General features: G+C 38.0%; 1 protein-coding gene across 3 annotated transcripts in view; it reads right to left on the reverse strand.

Annotated features, from left to right (window-relative positions):
• EFEMP1 (EGF-like fibulin extracellular matrix protein 1) overlaps positions 1–20,230 on the reverse strand; it is a 58,570-nt gene that overhangs the window by 37,078 nt on the left and 1,262 nt on the right. For all 3 annotated transcript variants that reach the window (XM_012777836.3, XM_012777837.3, XM_076000792.1), the window contains exons 2-4: positions 20,019–20,106; positions 15,885–15,933; positions 15,334–15,720 (exon numbers count right to left, since the gene is read on the reverse strand). In XM_012777836.3, coding sequence (XP_012633290.1) covers positions 15,334–15,720; positions 15,885–15,933; positions 20,019–20,099 — 517 coding nt within the window. In that variant the 5' untranslated portion in view covers positions 20,100–20,106. The remainder of the gene's footprint in view (positions 1–15,333; positions 15,721–15,884; positions 15,934–20,018; positions 20,107–20,230) is intronic.

Consider the following 20,230-nt stretch of genomic DNA (forward strand, 5'->3'; position numbering starts at 1 on the left):
ACAGCAATCTCAAACTCCTGGGCTCAAGTGATCTTCCTACCACAATCTCCTGAGTAGCTGGGACTATAGGTGTGTACCACAATGCCTGGCTAATTTTTTCTGCTTTTAGTAGAGATGGGGTCTCTCTCTTGCTCTGGCTGGTCTTGAACTCCTGAGCTCAAGCGATCCTCCTGCCTCTGCCTCCCAGAGTGCTAGGATTACAGGTGTGAGTCACAGCGCCTGGCCTGTGGCATGGAATTGAAGGTGGAAGAACTCACGAGAAAGTGAGGCAGGGAAGTGAATCCTGCCAGCAACCACTAGTGAGTGAGCCTGGAAGTGGACCCTTCCCAGTCAAGCCTTGAGACAACTGCAGCATTGTGAAAGAGCAAGGCCAGAGGACCCAGCTAAGCCACACCTTGATCCCTGACCAGAGAAAATGTGAGATAATAAATGTTTGCTGTTTTAAGCCACTAAGTTTTGGGGGCAATTTGTTATGCAATGACAGATAACTAGCCATAGACTTCCTTGTGGTTCCTATGTGATGACTAATAATGAATAGTTCAGGCAAGACCCACTGCTTTGGTTGTGAACCTGGTTTGAGTCTGAGGCTGAAAATAATTCCAAAATGTGCAATGAACAAACATTTAGACTTTAAACAGATTTTTCTTTGCTGAAAGGCACTGCTGTCGCCAATGAAGGTGGGAAATATTAATTCAGAAATCAAGAAAATAATAAAGGGCTGGTCTCATTTAGTGCTGGCACCTTTGCATGTCAAAGGAGTTTATATCAAAACATGCAAAGAGTATGCTTACTGTGCACCAAAATAAAAATGCCTCCTCTCTGAGCTATGATTGAAATGGAGTCCTGGGCTGTGGCATGAAGCATAATACAGTAATTACCCACATCAGTGCCTGGGGAAAAGACTGCAGTGATCTAGCTTTTAAAGCTTCAGTGATTTGGTTCAGACTTTTAGCAAACAACCAGTACTAGGTGTGAACTGTTTTGTCAATAAAGCTTCAGGTCATTAGAACTGTCTGGTTTTTTGCTTCTGAGTCATTAATACTATTATAATCACAGAATGCACCTGCATTCTTCCCAAGGCAGATTTTAACTTGCCCTGGTATGTCTACCTGAGAAAAATGCCATCCAAAAGGCAGAGATGAACTCCTACCAATAGGAACAGTTTAAATGCCAGGCATGTATCAATCAAGGACCATATTAATGCCATATGTCCACAGGGCTTACTTACAACCTAAACAAAGTGCGTTCATTTTCTGTCTCTCTCTTCCTTGTTCTTTTAAAATCATTTCAAATAAGAGCTGAAAAGGACATCTCTTAATTTTAACAGCTGAGAAAACTGGGGTCCAGAGAGATTAGCTGATTTAATATAGTCAGTGAGTCTTTTAGGGCAAAATCTAAAAGGGAACTTTTGTCTCTTGCATAGTTTCATGGGGTTTCCACCACTTTTTGCTGCCAAAGACTACTTTCTGGAATCCTCCTCAAGCATTCGAGCATAAAAACATTCCACTACAGGAGAAAATTCTATTAATTAGTAAGCAAGGGAAATATCTGTGTATTGCAGCTGTAGCCGTTACAATGCAACTTATAGCAGAGAAACTAAAGGAGAGAAACCAAAGGAGAAAAATATCTTTTAAAAAAATCATTAAATGCAAATCTGATTACATCCAAATTATACTAAATTTTGCTGCTGCAGAAAGTAGAAAATGAAGAATCATTAGACATTCTGCATTAGACGTTCAGTTTCTTAGTGGGAAGCATATTGTCAGGTACTGGAAGATGGGCTCTGTATACGTCAATGAAATCAGGGAGCTTGTTAGAAATATGTAATATCATGCCTCAGACCAGACCTACCGAATCAGAGTCTTCATTTTAACAGGATGCCCAGGTAATTGGTATGTTCATTAAAGTTCGAGAAGCCCTGGCCTGTAATGCGTAGCATATATAGGAGATTCTAAAAAACACATTAACTCATTGAATCCCAAATTTAAAGACTTTTGTAGCCAAATTTATAAAAACAGCAAAACTAATTTATTAAGCAACACCTTTCCCATTTTCCTTCATCAGATTTTGAGGAGAATATGCATTTATACATATACATGTATATACACATATGGATGGAAAGTTGGTAATCATAACATTTTATGAGACACTTCAGTAGAACATACTTTCGATTAGTATAGTCTCCTGATCACCCATTGTCCTCTACTCTCCTATCTTGTTCTCTTTTTATCTCCCTCCCATTCCATATCTCTTTTTTCCTGCCTCTCATTCCCCTCATAGATGCTCCTGTCTCCCAAAATAAGAGGAGGCTCCTGGAAGAGAAAAGGATGGCTCAGTTGTTTGCTCCATTTTGCCCCCCCCCCCCAAATGTATGAATAGAGAGTCCTGGCACCTATCCTAGCAGGTATTGCCTGTATTTTTGCTTTTTCTGTAGAAGACTGATTTTCATATCTGTGTGCTGTGTGGTGGTGGTAGGTGGTGCTGGGGAGGGAGTGTCACCTTTACTTGCAAGAGCCATGCATCAGAGGAGCCAGGGAAGTATCATAACTGGCTTACCTATTTTGTCTTAAGAATGTGTGGAATATATTTTTTAAATCAATCAATGGGCAAGCTACATTTAAATCATGAATTTCCAGTGATTGCACTTACTCACTTGTGATCTTTATGTTTAAGAGGTTTTGATAGTTAATTTTATGTGTCAACTTGACTGGGCTAAAGGATACCCAGATAGCCGGTAAACATTTCTGTGTGTGTCTGTGAGGGTGTTTCCAGAAGAGATAGCATTTGAGTTAGTACAGTAAGTAAAACAGATGGCCCTCACCAAGTGTGTGGATCAGTCCAGCAAGGACCAAATAGAAGAAAAAAGGCAGAGGGAGGGTAAATTTGCTGTCTCCCTTCTTGAGCTGGGATATCCATCTTCTCCTACCTTTGCATGTTGGAGCTCCTGGTTCTCAGGCTTTTGGACTCTGGGACTTACACTGGCTACCCCCTCCTCCTACCTCCATTTTAGATCTTTGGATTCAGACCAAATTACACCATGGGCTATCCTGGTTCTCCAGCTTGCAGGCAGAAGCTGGTGGGATTTCTTGGCCTCCATAATCACATGATCCAATTCCCACAATAAATCTCTCTCTTTTTCTCTCTCTGGCTATCCTATTGGTTCTGTTTCTCTAGAGAATCCTGATTAACTCAGAGGTTTACCTAACTGGGACAGAAAAAAGAAATTATTTCTTCTTTTTTAATGGTAAGTGGTCATTTTTTTCTGACTAATAGCTGTGATATAACAATGATATGTTATCTACTAGAATAATTTAAAAATTTAGGATCTCCAAATAAACTGCAAAGGCTTGGTCTGAACTTGAATGTGCATTGAATTTTCTTTTCGTAATTCAAGATTTACACTGAGGAATAGGCAGGTCCATTGCTTGTTAGTTCTACCCACTTCTTTAAATTTTTACTTGAATATTTTTAATCTCTGGAGAAAATTCTGAACACCATTCATATTTAATCAAATAATTTCTGTAATCTTCCTTATTGAGGTCTTCTGTATTTTCTCTTGTCACTATACATTTTCCCTTTATCTGGGACCAGAAGCTGTATTTTACTAAGAAAATTTTGTAACAGATTCATTATATTTTCAGCAATGTGTAAGTCTACCCATTTCTGATATTCATATTATAACCAGATATTCTAATAATTCTTTAAAAATCTCTACTAGAATCCTAATACCAGGACAGGTTTTTATAACGGCAACTAAATAGTCCAAGCTCTTTTTCTAAAAGAGTGATATTCTGATAGTCTATTTGAGGTATTAACCATCTGTGATAGATTGTTTTATTGGAAATTATTGCCCTAGCATGTTTACACAATCTATTTTTCTGTTTAAATTGAAAATCAATGAGAAGATTTTTCAGTTTACTTAGCGCTGAGCTCTAATTTACAATGGTTTTGCTATTAAACATTTTTGTGAAGGAGCTATTCACCAAGTAAATCTTTCCTGTTTCTCAGAACTATCATTAGCTGCTTAAATTGCACCACAATTAAATTTCCTTCTTTCATTTTGCTTCGTTTTATCATTAGCTCCTCCCCAGCTCACCCAAGGAGGAGGGAAGTCATACAATTGAAGTGCAGAACAAAGCCCTGCATCTTTACCAGCTTGTGTGGGAGGACTTTTTTCTCTGGCTACCTCCCTGGATTAGAATTCTTCTGATATGCCAGGTCATGAACTATTTTAACAAAAAGCACCCACAGTGTTTATTGCAAAGTTTAATTCATCATGAATGACTGGAATTTTTTGTCTCGCTTGTTGAGTGGAGTTTTATTCTGGACTTACCCCCTGACTATATAGTTTACCAAAGTCTGAAGAATAAAAGAGCTTGGAGATTCAATGTCAGTCCCAGATAAGTTATTATTTTTTAACCCACTCTATGATGGTTTATCTAAAAAGTTAATTTTGCTAAAAATTCAGTTGTTCAGTATAAAATACAAAGGTGGGTCAGAATGAAATCCAGGTAAATATCTCAGAAAGATTAGTAAAGAAATGATCGTGAAGTAAGATGACAAAAGCTCTGAGGTTATGTGTTAGCGCTTTCACTTCTATTTTGTCAACCCTTTCTATTTACTCATCTGACAAAATTCTTCATTGAGCAAATAGTGTAGTAGCTGTCCAAGGTGCCCTGTTCTCTTGTGATAGGTAAACATATGCATTTAGAAATAACTTCCAGTGTTAATTTTACAAGAATAATGAGAGGGAACTCTCTCTGCATTTAGAGTCATTTCAGAAGCATCATCAACTTTGATCAGCTTCATTTTGGTATAATTTCCTACAGAAACTAATGGTGTGTGTGTGTATGTTTGTATATGTATGTGTATAGGCATGTACTTGAGTAGGTATGTGTATATGTGCACATGTGTAAATACCTGGAATAAACAAAGTCTAGGCAAGAAAGGGGGCATTTAGTCTGCATAAGCAGGTTTCTAAAGTGTCTTTTAACAATTTCTTCTGGGATGTTCTTTTCTTTTTTAGATGAGAGGTCTTCTGATAATCACAAATTACTTGGGAAAGAACATGAATAAGGAGAGAAAACTATTTTATACAATAGTTTAAGAATATCTCTTTAGGTCTCAAATTATGAAAAGTAGCAATGAGAATGGGTGATGGGTTTTGAAAAGTTGAATGATGCCAGATACCCAAATTGCTCAAATATTTTAGGAGAGTGATTAAATTGAACTAATTCTCTAAGAAGCCTCTGCAAATCAACAACAATTCAATGAATTCAATGGCAAACTCTGAAAAACAAGCTTATACTGCTTTTTGTAATTTTGGCATATTAGAAAATATTGGGATACTTAAGTTTTTAAAAAATAGTAAAAATGTTAACAACCATTTAATGGCATACTGATGGGAATGTAGGAGAAGAGGGCTTTGTTGTAAAATATTTTGTAAGTGAAATCTAACTAATCATCATTGAATAAAAATTCTTCCCTAATCTAGGATGGGATAGACCTGGACTCAAGGGTGGTCACTGAATAAAACCCCTTGAGTTTTCCCATTTTGGATTGTGTTCTGTGGCTCCACTCAAGGGGTTAGAATTAGAGTCCTTGCAACACACACAGCTGTTTAGAGTGCAACTTAACTGGAGCTTTACGAGATTTAACTATATGCACAAAGGTAGTTCCAACTCCTATCATGATTCTTGCTTTAACTAGGCACACATACACACAGTTTTTATACCTGTCTCTAGTTTCATTCCCTATTTCATTCTTGCTTCACCTACAGTTCTGGTAGAAGCTAGTTCTCAGTAAACTGGGTCCTTTCTTTGTGCACCCTTGAGATCTGTGGTTTCCCTCTCACTTCTCTAGCAATTCAGTTCTTCCTACTTTGAGAAGAGATCAGAACTGCTCCTCTTTAAGTCACCTACACCCAACTTAAGTGACTTCCCTGGATTCTACAAAACAGATTTAGAAAGGATCATTTCTGGCCTATAGTTCAGGAAAATGTCCAAGCTAAGGTGGATTGCTCTGATTCCTTCTTTCTTTCTGTTCTTTCACAGAACTTCATCAAAAGCCTTGAGTTTCATCAGAATATCAGAGCGCTCACATCAATGTTTCCCAGTCTCACAGAAAGACAAATACTGTATTATCTCACTTTTGCGCAGAATCTATTAATAAAAAAGTCAAACTCAGAAATAGAAGAATGGTTCTTACTAGAGGCTGGAGGTGGGGGTGGGGTGGGGGTATGGGGAGCTGTTAGTCAAAGGGTACAAAGGTTCAGTTAGATGGGATAAGTTTTTTGAGATCTGTTGCACAGCATGGAGACTATAGTCAATAATAATTATAAAGTATATTTCAAAATTGCTAAGAGAATAGCTTTTAAATGTTCATACCACAAAAAAAGGGATAAGTATGTGAGATGATGGATATGTTGATTAGCTTGATTTAATCATTCCAAAATGTACACATATATCAAAATATCACATCATACGCCATAAACACATACAATTATTATTTTTCAATTAAAATGAAATAAAAAAACAAAAAATATTTTTCAACCTTATGAATATCTTATTTCAAATATTATAAAACATTAAAATTTCTCTAACCCAAATGTATTTTCATTATTCACCATGAGATTTCTGAGGAAGGCTATATTTGATTAAATGGCTTGTCAGAAAATAAAAAAAAGAATTCTAGTGCTTATAATTACTAGTTTTACTCTAAGAATAACAGTAACCTATTTAGTCAACAATGTTTACTAAAAACCTAATAATCCAGAATATAAAGAATAGGTTTTATGAATCCTTCTTTCAAGTAGCTTAAGCTTAAAACAGGAAAAAGGTATCTAAGACTTCCATTACAAAAGGGATAGAAGAGTCTCTTTCAATAACCATTCATGGATCACGCTAAAACTTTATAACATATGTAGTTGGTTAATATACCTCACACACATGATATTCAATAGCTTATTTTCAAGGATGGTTTAAGTCTGAGTTCTCCTTTGATTAAATATCATTTGTTAATACAAACAAACAACAAAAATCATTTATTGAGTGCCTAGTCATTAATAAGTAAAACAGAATGCAGTACTGGAAGACGTTTAGACAGAGGCAGATGAACTCATTAGTATTTTGTTGGGGAGAGTTACTGATGATGGAACCAGTCATAGATGTTTGCTGTGCAAAGTGGTTCAGCATCACTTGTACTTTCTGATTTAATCTTCTTTCTCACCTTATCTTGTTAACATTCCCATGAGAAACATGCTTCTTCTGGGGACCTTTTCTGGAAAACTAGTCCAGGACAGAAGGAACATGGATACAATACAATGCTGCTTCTCACCTGTTCTGCTTGGCTGCAGTATGGCTACTTCCTCTGATGGCTGGATCTTAATTTCCTCAAACCTCCCAACATCTCATTATTCTCTCCTAAATTCTCCATTCCAGGGAGGAAACAGACTTTTGCTCTTGACTGCATTTCTGGAGACATGCTTTCTTTTTCTATCCAAACATATATTTTAGTTAATTATGGGGCCACCTGTGTCACATACTAATTTAATGTCTACTTTTGATAATTTGTCATATACTTCTTGTTACTTTACTGAACTACTGTTTATTTCTTTTATTGTCACTTGATAACTCATGAATTGATTATGACAAGTTCCCTCAGGATTATAACTAGTCCTTCCTTTTACCCTGACTCAATCAAACTACAACAGAAAGTGGTTCTCAAATTTGATTGAATTTATTGAATTCTGAATGGTTTTGTGTTTTGTTTGATTAATTTCACTTGAAATATTGCCTGACTATACTGAACTGGATACTTGAAAATAGATGTACAATTATTTGAAAAGTAGCTGAAGTTTTAGAATTTGATTTAGCACAAATTTCAAGCATTTTAGTCTATTTAGTACACATTTACATACACTGATTTGCTGTCTCTCCCTCCTTTTAATCTGTGGCCATATAAAATTGACAGCAATAAACTATCTGTGTTGATGCTAATACTTGGCACTCAGTCCTTTCATGTCATTTCTTCCCTTCATCTCTATTAAGCGTTTACAAATCATTTCAGTTTAAACTACAAACCTGCAATTATGTCTAAATTCTTGCAATGACAGCATTTTCTTCTGCCAGTATTTGAATGCAGTTTTCTTGATCAGTTTTATTTTTGAGTATGCAATCTGCAGTTACCTCCTGGAAAAAGCAGCATGCTAATGAATTTCAGATGTGGCATGAATTATTTGTACATTCGTGCAAAATCAAACACATTTGGGACAAATTTTGTTTACTCTTTGGTTTCAAAGAATAAAATTGTGCCAGTAATTCAACAAGTGCAAAGGCAATCCTTACAAAAGGGACAACTTGTTGATTTCAGGGAATATCCTTGAGACTTCCTGCTGGAGAAAAAAAACAATGAGCCAGTACCAGCATACATTCCTGAAGTTATCCAGGCTTGCAATTCTACTCTAATCTGCTTTGTGCTTCTATGAGGAGAGGGAAATTCATTCCACAGATTAAGTGTTAACAAGTCTTAACAAGAATCTTCTCATCTTTGATAGAAAGTAAATCTCTGCTGATCAAGCTTACATTGAACAGAAGACACTTAGGTGAATACTCTTTATATATCTGATATTTACAGAGTCTAAATGGGCTGACATGGTCAGCCTGTGCATCTGGTATTGGAGGCATCCTCTCTCACTTTGCTAACTGAAAGACACTGTACAGCCAAAGTCAGAGCCAACCTCCGTCCTTTTCATGGTTATACATGAACTGAACTTCCAAACAGCATTGCTTCATCTCGTAAATTTGTGCCATTAACTTAAAGGGAGTCCCTATAGAAAATATAGTTATCATTGGCACCAATCATTGCCACAGCTGGAGCACAACTTAGAGTCTCACCTACTGACAACTTAAGGATAGCTATATTATTTCATATTTGTAGGGTTTATAGAGAGATGCAAGGCTCTCCTATTTTCTTGTTAAGATGCCCCTTTTCCTCTGGATGTCCTTGGTTCAAGGATGTAGTCCTAACAAGGACTCATGGCCACCTACATTTAGGGATCAGAGGACTGACAGCCATAAGAAAGATGAGAGGAGTAAAATGGAATATTATTCTACCCTAGGAGCAGAAAGTATATTTTTGATGTTTTCTTTTCACTACTTCCCATATCCCACGTAAAGTATTCCGACCTTGCCGTCTGATTTATATAGCTGGATGTATTAATAGCTTCCTGAAGTTAAGCGAGGGCATTGGTTCTCAGACCTGAGCAGGCATCCAAATCATGGGATTGTTAAAACACAGATTGCCAAGCCCCACCTCCAGAGTTTCTGATTCAGCAGGGCTGGGTGGGAGGGAGTCTGGGAGCATGCATTTCTAATAAGTTACCAGATGATGCTGATGCTTCTGGTTTGGGTACTACACTTTGGGAATCGTCAAATTAGGGAGTTATATGGCACAGTTTTGTTGCAGACCTCAAACGGTTGTTATTTGCTTTTTATGAAGGAATTTTAAGAACATTTTCTTACTGTGTATGAATCAGATATATATACTGTTCACAAATGTCTATTAAAAACGTCATAAATTGACTAGAAATTCAATGACCACGGTATTTTGAAAAGTAAATTATGAAACAATGCTAGATTTTTCAGGAGGAAATCAATCACTTCTATTACACTGCATCAGCTTGTTTAAAAAGTAATTAAGTTTTCCCTATAAACTCAATTCTTATCCATTTATATGGCTTTAGAGAATTTTCAGGTACTCAAAGGTAATTAACAGCTAAAAACAATGAAGAACTATAAGCACACTAAATGCCCATTTTACTTTCTGTTTGAAGTATTTTTCTAAGGTTAATGTCATTCTTTACTCAATTATAGTCTTCCTTTTGCAAAATATCTGTTTTCTGAGATCAAAGGTCTTCACCGGGCTGTATAATTATATATAAAGAAAATTAGGCATTTCCATACAAAACTAACTCATGCAGCCAGAGACTAATAACATTAGTAAGGATCAACAAAAGGGCAGTGTTTGAAAGCTGTTTGGTAATGACAGTGGCAGCTATGCTAAACCACTTGGTTACACTATAATTTACAAATCCTCTTGGATATGAGATTATTTAAGTTTAAAATGAATGAAGTCCAAGAAAGATGTCCCTAGCATCTGAGAAGCTGTACTTGAACATGTTCGTTCAAGTTTCTCTCTATATACCTCTTTTAAAAGTAGGTATATAGATAATAACTTCTTTCTTATTTCAAAATAGTATTTTTGTTACCCTTATATTTATAAAGAAATGTGCAGAAGATAATAGATGGTCCCATTTTTTAAAAAAAACTCTGAGAACACTGTAATTTGTTTGTTCCTTTAGACTTGATAAGAGGCAAAAGTTTTTTTTTTTTTTTTCAGTGTTTTAGCTGCTCCTGCATCAGAGGTAATGATAAAATTAAAATAAAATCATTGAAAATCACAGCTGAAAGTTGGAAAAAACAAACATTTTAGCAACACTGAAAAATTTATGGTGGAAGTATAATATTTAATTTGGCCATGTAGTGAAATTTTTTCCAAGTGGAAATGTGAAAAGATGAGCTCTGTCATGACATATATCTAAATATGTAGGTGCTTGCATGTCTAGGTATCCTACACGTGCAAAGTCTAAAACAATGTGAAAACATGATAAATGGCAAACTGGCAAGTGGGAGCCCAACAACTACAAAGGTTCTGTCTAAGTACTTAAAAATCAGTCAAGTTTGTTTTTTGAAAGTTCAAAACAAGTTTAAAAAATAGTCTCATTGGATCAGCAATGCCTTAACCTGCAAAAATGGGCTCTAATGTTAGGACTTTTTCATTCTTGGCTGTGAGGTGAAGGGAATTTGGTTATGAGGCTATTCTAGGGTGATCAATTATCCTATTTGTCTGGGATTGAGGTATTTCCAGGGACATATACTTTGAGTTTTAAAACCAGGACAGTCTTCCTGGTAGACAGAGATGGTTGGAAACCGTAGGGCAGTTGTCCTCAAACTACAGCCATCGGGCCACATGCAGCTGTTTCCTCCCCCCCTTTTTTTTTCACTTCAAAATAAGATATGTGCAGTGTACATAGGAATTTGTTCATAGTTCTTTTTAAGCTATAGTCCAGCCCTCCAACAGTATGAGGGACAGTGAACTAGCCCCCTGTTTAAAAAGTTTGAGGACCCCTGCTCTAGGGTATGTTTTCACATCTCTCAGTGACACATTATATAATACAAGCCAGGTACTGCACTCTGGATTTGGCTCCATAATCAGCTTCACTGGGCATTGGTTTATTTCTTGGTGGCATAGTTTCTTTAGCAAGTTAGTAGTCATACCTATAAATCCTGATCAAGTTTAGTAATGGCTTATTTATCAGCTCTGCAAAATGCCCTATGTTTAATTTTTTGAAAGTTTAATTTAGCGAACAAATTCCTGTAAGTAGGGCAATCAATGCTTTCTCTTTCTTGCTAGTTCCCAAATGACTTTTTTTTTTCCTCCACAGGAATGGGGCTCTTAGAAAGTTATATATGATTTTTAAAAAATCTTTTTAACTTGAACTAGTGATTTCTAACTCCATCTCCTTTGAGGAGGATTACACAGAGACTATGCAATAAAGATGTAGAAAACTAAAGGTGAGCCATCAATGGGTTATAACATATTCCGTATGCATTCAACTTCCTTTTGGCATAGATGAATATCTATTGTCTTTGAGGTAGATGTTTTCTCATGGAAAGAATTGATTTCCAAAACTTTATCTATACATGACTCCATGTATGTAACACTGAAATGATCTTCATGTAATTTTATAGCCACCAAGGATAAAGTCAGTCATATGAAACAGCCAGTGTGACTGGCTCCCATAGCACCACCCTCGTTTGACAAAAATTACCTGAAAACACCTGCTCGCTATGACTTGATCTTTGGATGTTATATTGCATTTCAAACCCCTTGTTTTTGTACAAAACAAAACCCTGGAAAAATTCATGAAAAATTTCATGAAATTCATGAAAAATATCATATTTTCATCAAACTGTTAAGACACAGACAACTGGTTAAAAGATATATTTATAAAATAGTGTACATAAAAAAATCTACTGGTATTTAAATCATTAGGCATTGTCTGTGATTGATATAATGTGTTCAAAGGCACAACTGGTTTTAAGACTGAAACACAGCACAGATTTTATTAACAGCCCTTATATAAAATATGTCCTCAGTTTTAGGTTATGTAATGATAAGCTGTGCCTGTGGGAAAATATATGTGGAAAAAAATAATTTTTATACAAATGTGACTGATCTGTAGGCATTCTTTTATTCTAATCCGGCTGACCATGGTAAATGTGTTTGGATTACTGGGCATAAATATGTAACATTTAAAAGGGAGTGGAGATCTTTATTAAAACAGAAGGCTCCTCAACTTCCACAATGATGCCAGTAATATAGGTCCTTGGAGCACATTATTGTTTTAAGCGGAGGTCTACACGCTTTCACATTGGTTATAAAACATTATTTTGTGCTGCTGGCCTGGAATGAGAATGTCATACATCTGCAGGCAATTAGAAGAAGCTGGACCGCATGTTTGATTAGCTCAATAATAAATGGGCACAAGTGTGACTCGACTTATGTTAGTCACATTCCCTAGACAGATTATCCTGTTGTTATCATATGAAATAACCCCCTTTTATCAACAATTAAGTAAATCCACATTTACAGGCACTTTGCAAAATTGTGAGGTGGGAAGAAATCCAACTTAAGCCTTAAGTCTTCCAAAAAACTTTTAACCCTTCTTTCAAGGGTACAGACCCCAATCCCAAATTTTAGAAATTTTAGAAACTGGCTAAATTGCACAGAACAGTTTGAGTTGGAAATACCCTGTGTGCACACAAGTATGTATATAGCATCTTCCTTAAGCAAAGAATTTAATAGGCTGTTCGTAACTAAAAATTCCCAAAGAAGAATCATGAATGTTTTAATATGTGAAAAAATAACTTACTTTGTAAAGTAGTCTAAATATTTTCAAGAAAAATTAAATAGGATTTCCTTTTCATTATTCACAGTACAGTTTCTACTACAACCAATGCATGTTGTAAGACTTGAATATATATACACACACATATGTATATATTTACACACACACACACACACATATATATATATGTATGTATTTTTTTTTTTAAGAGAGTCTTGCTCTGTCACCCAGGCTGGAGTGTAGTAGCACCATCATAGCTCACTGCAGCTTCTAATTCCTGGTCTCAAGCAATCCTCTTGCCTCAGCTTCCTGAGTTGCTAGGACTACAGGTTGAATGCCACCATGTCTGATTGATTATTTTTAAATTATTTTTGGTAGAGACAGGGTCTCACTATGCTGCCCAGGCTGATCTTGGACTCTTGGCCTCAAGTAATCCTCTGGCTTTGGCCTCCAAAAGTGCTGGGATTAAAGGCATGAGTCACTGTGCTAGGCCTTACATATATTTTATTTTAGAACTTCATCCAGTTCTAGGCATTGTTTCTGAATTCAACAAGGATTCAAGATGGCCTATAAATTATTTTGGGAAATGACTCATTCATTTACCTGTTTTTTTTTTTCCCCTCTCAAGTACCATTAAAATATATATAACATCTGAAGTGCTAAAAGTAATTCAGTATATAAAAGTCAATTCTTAAAAAAATTTGACCAAAAGTTTTTGATTTCAGGAAAAATATCACCAAACCTTCCAATCTAATTATATATTAAAGTAATGCAATTAAAATTTGGTATAACTTAAATAAACTTAAGGTATTTTTTAAATCAATATTCACCTAAATACATGTAGAAGAATAACCTCATCAGTTTTTATCTTGACATAATCCTTAAATTAAATATCAGAATATCAAGCAGATGCTGAAGCATTCATCACCAATATTGGAATTCTGACTCATGACAGTAACACGAAACAGATGCTAATACGATGCACCCTCGGTAACCATCACAGCACGGGGTAGCTCTTGATGTGGGGTGCTTAAAATGTGCACACAAAATATAAAATAATAAAAGTCAGAGCACGAGGTTTCCTTACTTCATTTATAAGCCATTTAAAATGTAGTATCGCTTATCCAGAAGTTAAAACTAAGCAATGACGACTAAGGGGCAGCACCCCAGGGCACAGGGATTTATGTCTTTCACTTAATTCAGCAGTCAGTGACCTCCCTCATCGCTGAGGGAGGGACGTGTCCTCTTTCTCACTCACCACCAGTTAGAAGGCAAGAACTCCCTGGCCCTTTCCATTGGCTAATGTTTACCATGCACGTATGTGGCGGTCACATGGAGTTCTGGACCACAGCGTCTACCTGGTCAGCCCCTGGCAGGGAAAAAGAAGTCTGGGGGCTCCTGTGGCCCCATTTCAGTAACACAATCTCCACACCAGGTAGCTCTGAAAGAGTCTGCTAAGCAGGAAAAGGGAAACAAAATCCCTTACCACAGTCCCCTTAGCTAACATCCTACATGTCTTCAAAGCCCGAGATTCTTATCACTCTGCTAGCATGAGTCTACAGCTGTTTCTAGAATACACAGTGATGTGTGCTCTCTGCGAAAATAAACAGAAAAGCCCAGGCGGACGATGCCATGGTGCAAGTGATATAAGCAAAATGTGCTCAAAGGAGGGCTTTAAAAGAGATATAAATGTGAGTGGGGGAGAGACCCTCCAAGGGAAGGAGAAGCAGGAGCCCCATTTATTTATTCCTGAATGAAGAAAATAAGTCAGTGGCAAGTTCAATGAAAAGAAACTTGAGAAGCCAGAGAGGGAGATCTATGGAGTAGCTTGACAGCAGAATTTCAAATTCCCAAGGAAATAACCTGACCGCCACTTCTGACAGCTGTGACTCTGGCGCCCGCCTGCCTGGGTTTGAAGGCCAGCTCTGCACTTAGCATCTGTGTGACCTCTGGTTCTTAAACTTGGATGCGTGCTGGAACCACGTGGGGAGCTTTAAAAAATACCGATGCCTGCAACTCATCCCCAGGGACTGTGATTTAATTGGACTAGGGTGTGGCTTAGCCATCGACAAGTTTTAAAAGCTCTCGAGTGACTCTAAATATGGGCAGCTAAGGTTAGGAACCCCTGATGAACCTTCTCAGCCAGTTTGCTGTCTCTCCATTTGCGAGATGATGACGACACTGACAACACAAACCTTTTAAGATTATTGCGACGATTAAACATGATAATGCAGATAGAGCACTTTGCGCAATGTCTGACGCATGGGAATCCCTTAATAAATGCGAGCGATTATTATCATCATTCTCCCCGCTAGGGGCACTCAGGCAAGGACATTCTGGTTGGGGTCATAGGTCATGCCTACCTTGGCACACGTTGTGCTCACTCTGCTCATAGCCTGCTGCGCACTGGATGCGGTGGGCAGGGTTGGAGGGGATGCGCTGAAGGTCAGCTGGATTCCGGCGGATGACAAAGTTATTTCGGCCTGTCTGCACTTCAGGGCCTGCGACTGCAGCAGCACTGGCCACAAAACCACCCCCAGGCAACACTCCGCTGGTCGCCATGCTGCTGGCAGCTACACCCCCGGTGGTTGCCCCTGAGTTTGCTTCGGCTGCTGGTGTTTCTTGCTGAGGCTGTTCGTTATTGACAATAATCTGGGCTGTTTTAGGAAGGCAGAGGTATCCTCCATAGTGGTTGACACATTTCATTCCACCTTTGCAAGCGTCTGGGACAATGTCACATTCATCAATATCTGTGGTCAGTAATAAAAAAAGTCAGGAATCTTCTTAGTGGGAAGATAGAACGTGTAAATATATGTGCATGCCTTTTTGGATATAATACACACAGGACAGGAAGAGACACATGAGATGGAGACAGAAGGCAACGCTCAGATGGGGGTCTGTGAAGCTGGCTCACCTTTGCACTGCTGTCTCACAGGGTCCCACTCATATCCGTCAGTGCATTGCTGCGGAGAAAACACCAAAGCGGGGGACAGGAGACAGTTAATTGATGTGTCCATTCCCTAAGAAGTCACTCTAAAAGCGTCATTCTTATGGCGACAACCCTTGCTAGAGGCCCAGATATATGATGAGATGGGTAGTTTAACATTCTCTAGCTTTGCTTCTTTAAAGGCAAGTCTGTGCCTTGGATGGCTTCAGGGCACCCTGCACAATCACCAGCTGCCTCAACTCTTCTGTTGGGTTTGGTACAGGTGCCCATCACCATCTTGCAATTCTTTTCTGTCTTGAGACTAATCTTCTCCAGCCTCTCTACTTTTTTTTTGTTTGTTTTATTTGCCCTTTTTCCAACAAACAAACAAAAAAATTCAATGAAGTTCTTTTTATTTTTTTTTTCTCAGCCCTAAAGTCTTCTCTCTCTCTCTCTCTCTCTCTCTCTCTCTCTCTGTCTCCTCTGAGAGCATTCAAGCACATGGCTTTCCTTACCATTTGGACCTCTGTCTCACATGCTGGTATGCTGGTCTGCTTCCTAACTTCCTTTCCTTGGGGTGCCCTCTAGTTCACTCACGGAACAAACCACCTATGGAACACCTCCTCATATCAGGGACTGTCCTAGGGCCTGGGGATGCCTATGCTATGCAGACCTTGTCCCTGTCCTCAAGCAGCTCACAGGCCAGAAGAGGAGACAGACAGGTAGACAACTTGCAGCAAGACATCAGGTGCCTTCTACAAGCGAGTGCAGGAAGGAGTGATGGACTCTGTCCATGGCTATGGTGGAAGGGAAGGCTTTAGAGAGGAGGTGACAAGTGAATTGGGCCTTATAGGATGGGCAGGATTTTTCCAGGGAAATGGAGGAATTCCAGGAAGGGAAACCACTGTGAACAAAAGCATAAAATTGTTGAAGATGGAAGGTGCTGCAAAGAGTTCTGGGTGGGTAGGGCATGAGGTTAGAGAGCTAAGCAGGGACAAATCCAGGAAGCCTTTGTTTGGGACAGGGAAGAACTGCATTCTACCCTGAAGGTCAGTGAATCTCAAGGCTTATTATGCTTAAGGATCACTCAGGCTGCTGGTGAAAATGCATATTCCAGGGCCAACCCAAATGGTCTGATTTTTTAAGTCTGGGTGGGGGTCTGGAATCTAAATTCCCAACAAGCATCCCAGGTGATTCCCATGTAGGTTGTCTAGGGGCTACTTCTTGAGAAACATTGCCATAAGTGATAAAAGCCTCTGAAAAAAATTTAAGCTTAGGAAACAATTTGATCAGATGCTCATTTGAGAAAGTCACTGTGAGGAGGATGCTTCAGGAAGGACTGAGCAAAAGAGGAGTAAACAATGAAATAAACTTCTTCTAGTAGAGCTGAGAGCTGCTTATACACCCAACAAATGCTGGACAAGCAGATAACTGAATGGAGGCAGAGAGATCAATAGATAATTTACTGATATCTGAAACTTACCAGAGTGAAAACTAAACTCACTTTATCTCCCAGAGTAATTCTTTCTAGTGTCCCCAACAGTCTCCAAGGCATCACCACCTTTCTTGGGACCCAGGATTACAACTTAAACATCAGCACTGAATGTTGCAATTAATTTCTTTCCAGCTCTGCTGACTGTGTCCATTTGTGCATCTAACAGCATGGTGTGAACCTTTTTCTGGCCTCATAAGTAGGTAAGGCTCCACATCCCTACATTCCACACACAGCCTCCAGGCGATCTTTCTTGCTGTCTGTTATGCTGCTCTTCCATCCAAGAAAGAGCTCAGAGTGGCCCAGAGATCTCTCATTTCTCATTATCGCCATCTCTAGGTTCTCTATTCTACCCAGCTGTGGCTGATCTGAACTCATCACCGCCTGGACTTGTCTTGTTTTCACTTCCAGTCTTGGATTATGCCACTCTCTCTGACTTGGGCATCTCTTCAGCCTTTCCAGATCAATCTACCTCCTTCAAGAACCAGCACAGAGTTCCAGTTCTTGTAATATGCCAGTGCCAACATTAATCACCTTCTCATCTTTCTATTTCTTTAGCAATTTGTATAATCTGTGTAATAATACTATTTGTGCTTGCTTAGGAACTTTGTAGTTTTCAATGGTATCTTCCCCAGGGCAAACTCCCTGAAGCAAAGGGCTGAGTTTTCTTAATAAACGTATAAATTCTTTTGATGGGATGGGAGTTGCTTATGCAGATATGTATCAATTAAATAACTGAATGGACCCTATCTTTGGATAAGGTCCCTATCATGGGAGGGGGGTATGAGGTGTCTTATAGATACAAGCCCATTCTTCTGAAAAATATCTTTCAAACCATGCAAAATTGGTAGTTCCCTTGAATCATTTGTATAGTGAATACAGAAGACTTGCAGTTTGTTTTAAGTATTTAGTTTGGTTACATTTAATGTGGGTCTACTATTAAATAAGCCTAGACTGAATTTAGCTTCACTGCTTGTTGGCTGTGCAGCCTTAAACAAGTTAGAAAGTGTGTCTGATCATCAGTTCTACCATCAGTAGAAGGAAGATGATTCTACTTACCTCACACCTTGCTTTGAGAAGGAAAGGATATAGTGTCTCCACAGTGGAGTACTCAAAAATAGTCCTTTAACCATCTTGCCCTTTAACCATGAATTATGAGGCATATACAATTTAAAAGAGAATAGACCTAATCTTAGTACAAAAAATGTATCATATCTGGGAAATCTGTTGCAATAATAATGAACTCTAGTTAATAGTTTTTAAAACTATAGTGTTTAATTCACAGGAAACTTTCTCTGCTAAAAATGAATAAGACTTAGGTGATTAGCAAAGGGAAGGGTGTAGAAGATAAGCAATTGTAAAAGCAGTAAAATCTTTTATTAGATGATTATAAAAGTAGATAACAAATTTAATTTTAGCTCCCTGAGAAGGTAATAAGTTTAGCCCGATTAAGAAAACATTTTCATTTGAAGATAAACAGCACATGCCTTTGGTTTTCTTGCTTTATTTGTCTTCAGCAGAGGAAGCAACTGCATTTAACATGAAGTTAACAAATATTTATATTAAACTATTTATAGTTGATTTGAACAACAGAAAGGAACATTTGCCAGATGAATACTAACATTCTAGGGATAACATGGTACCAAAAAGTGAGATAATGTTTATTATCAGTAATTGACATTAGCTCACTTTTAAGAGTTTTATTTTCAAAAATTTTTCACATTCTTTTGAGTAGGATTACTTAATTTTAAATTGGGAGCAAGTAGAAAAATGTGTTTTTCATATTCTAATTCAGGACAAATGTCATTCACCCCACAACACTGATTAAAGACTAGAAAACACAAAACAGAGGTGCAAACAAACTCACCAGAAGTGAGGTAAGTTGCCCTCCTCTGCCATCACCCTATGTGTTCCTGGCAGTGGGAGGGGTCAGATGGTATTTTTAATATTTTATTAAACACTGGTTATGTCCATGCAATTATCTAGTCAAATATTACCCAGAGATGCTAATTAGAAAATGCAAAACTGAGTTGCACACAATGAATTTTAAAACCGCTTTAGCAAATACTGCATCCTGGGAACACATAACTTAAGTATATCTGAAGGGCATTTGTGAGTTATCGGTTATACCATAAATGAATGAATATATAGCTTCTGTAAATTCAATAAAGGCCACTTACATGAGAATGTTAAGTCGTGTGCACAAATGAGGTGATGGGCTTTTATGACGTTTAACATTCTTATTTGACTTAAATCTTACTCTGCATGTGTTGGTTTTATCTGCAGGTATGGAGGAATCCAGGTTTTCCAATTCCTTATGCCCATTAATTTGTTGAATGTGTTGGAAATATGGAGCTTACTCTGGTTTTAGTTTCAAAAGGGTTCCCATTTTTGGCCTTGCAGAAATCATTACATGTTGGTCCCTATCTCAATTGGTGATCTCAGTGAACTTTTGAAAGGATCCAGGGTCAATTTACAAGCAATCTTAAATGTGAACCATAGTAAAGTGTTGTTTAATCTATTATCCTCCACAGAGTGCAGCCCACGTACACTGGCAGGGGTGGGTAAAGTCATTCAGAGTCAGAGAATCCCGCTGAACCGCACTTATCTCAAATTCCATCACCCCTTACCGTGTACGTGATGGTTTCTTCGGTGTCCTGTGACTTGACCAGCGCCAGAGTCAGCATGGTTAGGAGAAGGGCTTTCAACATTGTGAATCTCAAACAAAACAGAGGACAAATTGATGTTTAGTATCTGCTGCGGGGAAAATAAAACTTTAGCAGTGGAATAACAAGCAAGGACGGACGGGAGGGCGGAGAGGCTGAGGCTCCACCGTACTCAG

This window comes from Microcebus murinus, chromosome 3 (assembly GCF_040939455.1).
Source record: "Microcebus murinus isolate Inina chromosome 3, M.murinus_Inina_mat1.0, whole genome shotgun sequence".
Taxonomy (NCBI): Eukaryota; Metazoa; Chordata; class Mammalia; order Primates; family Cheirogaleidae; genus Microcebus; species Microcebus murinus.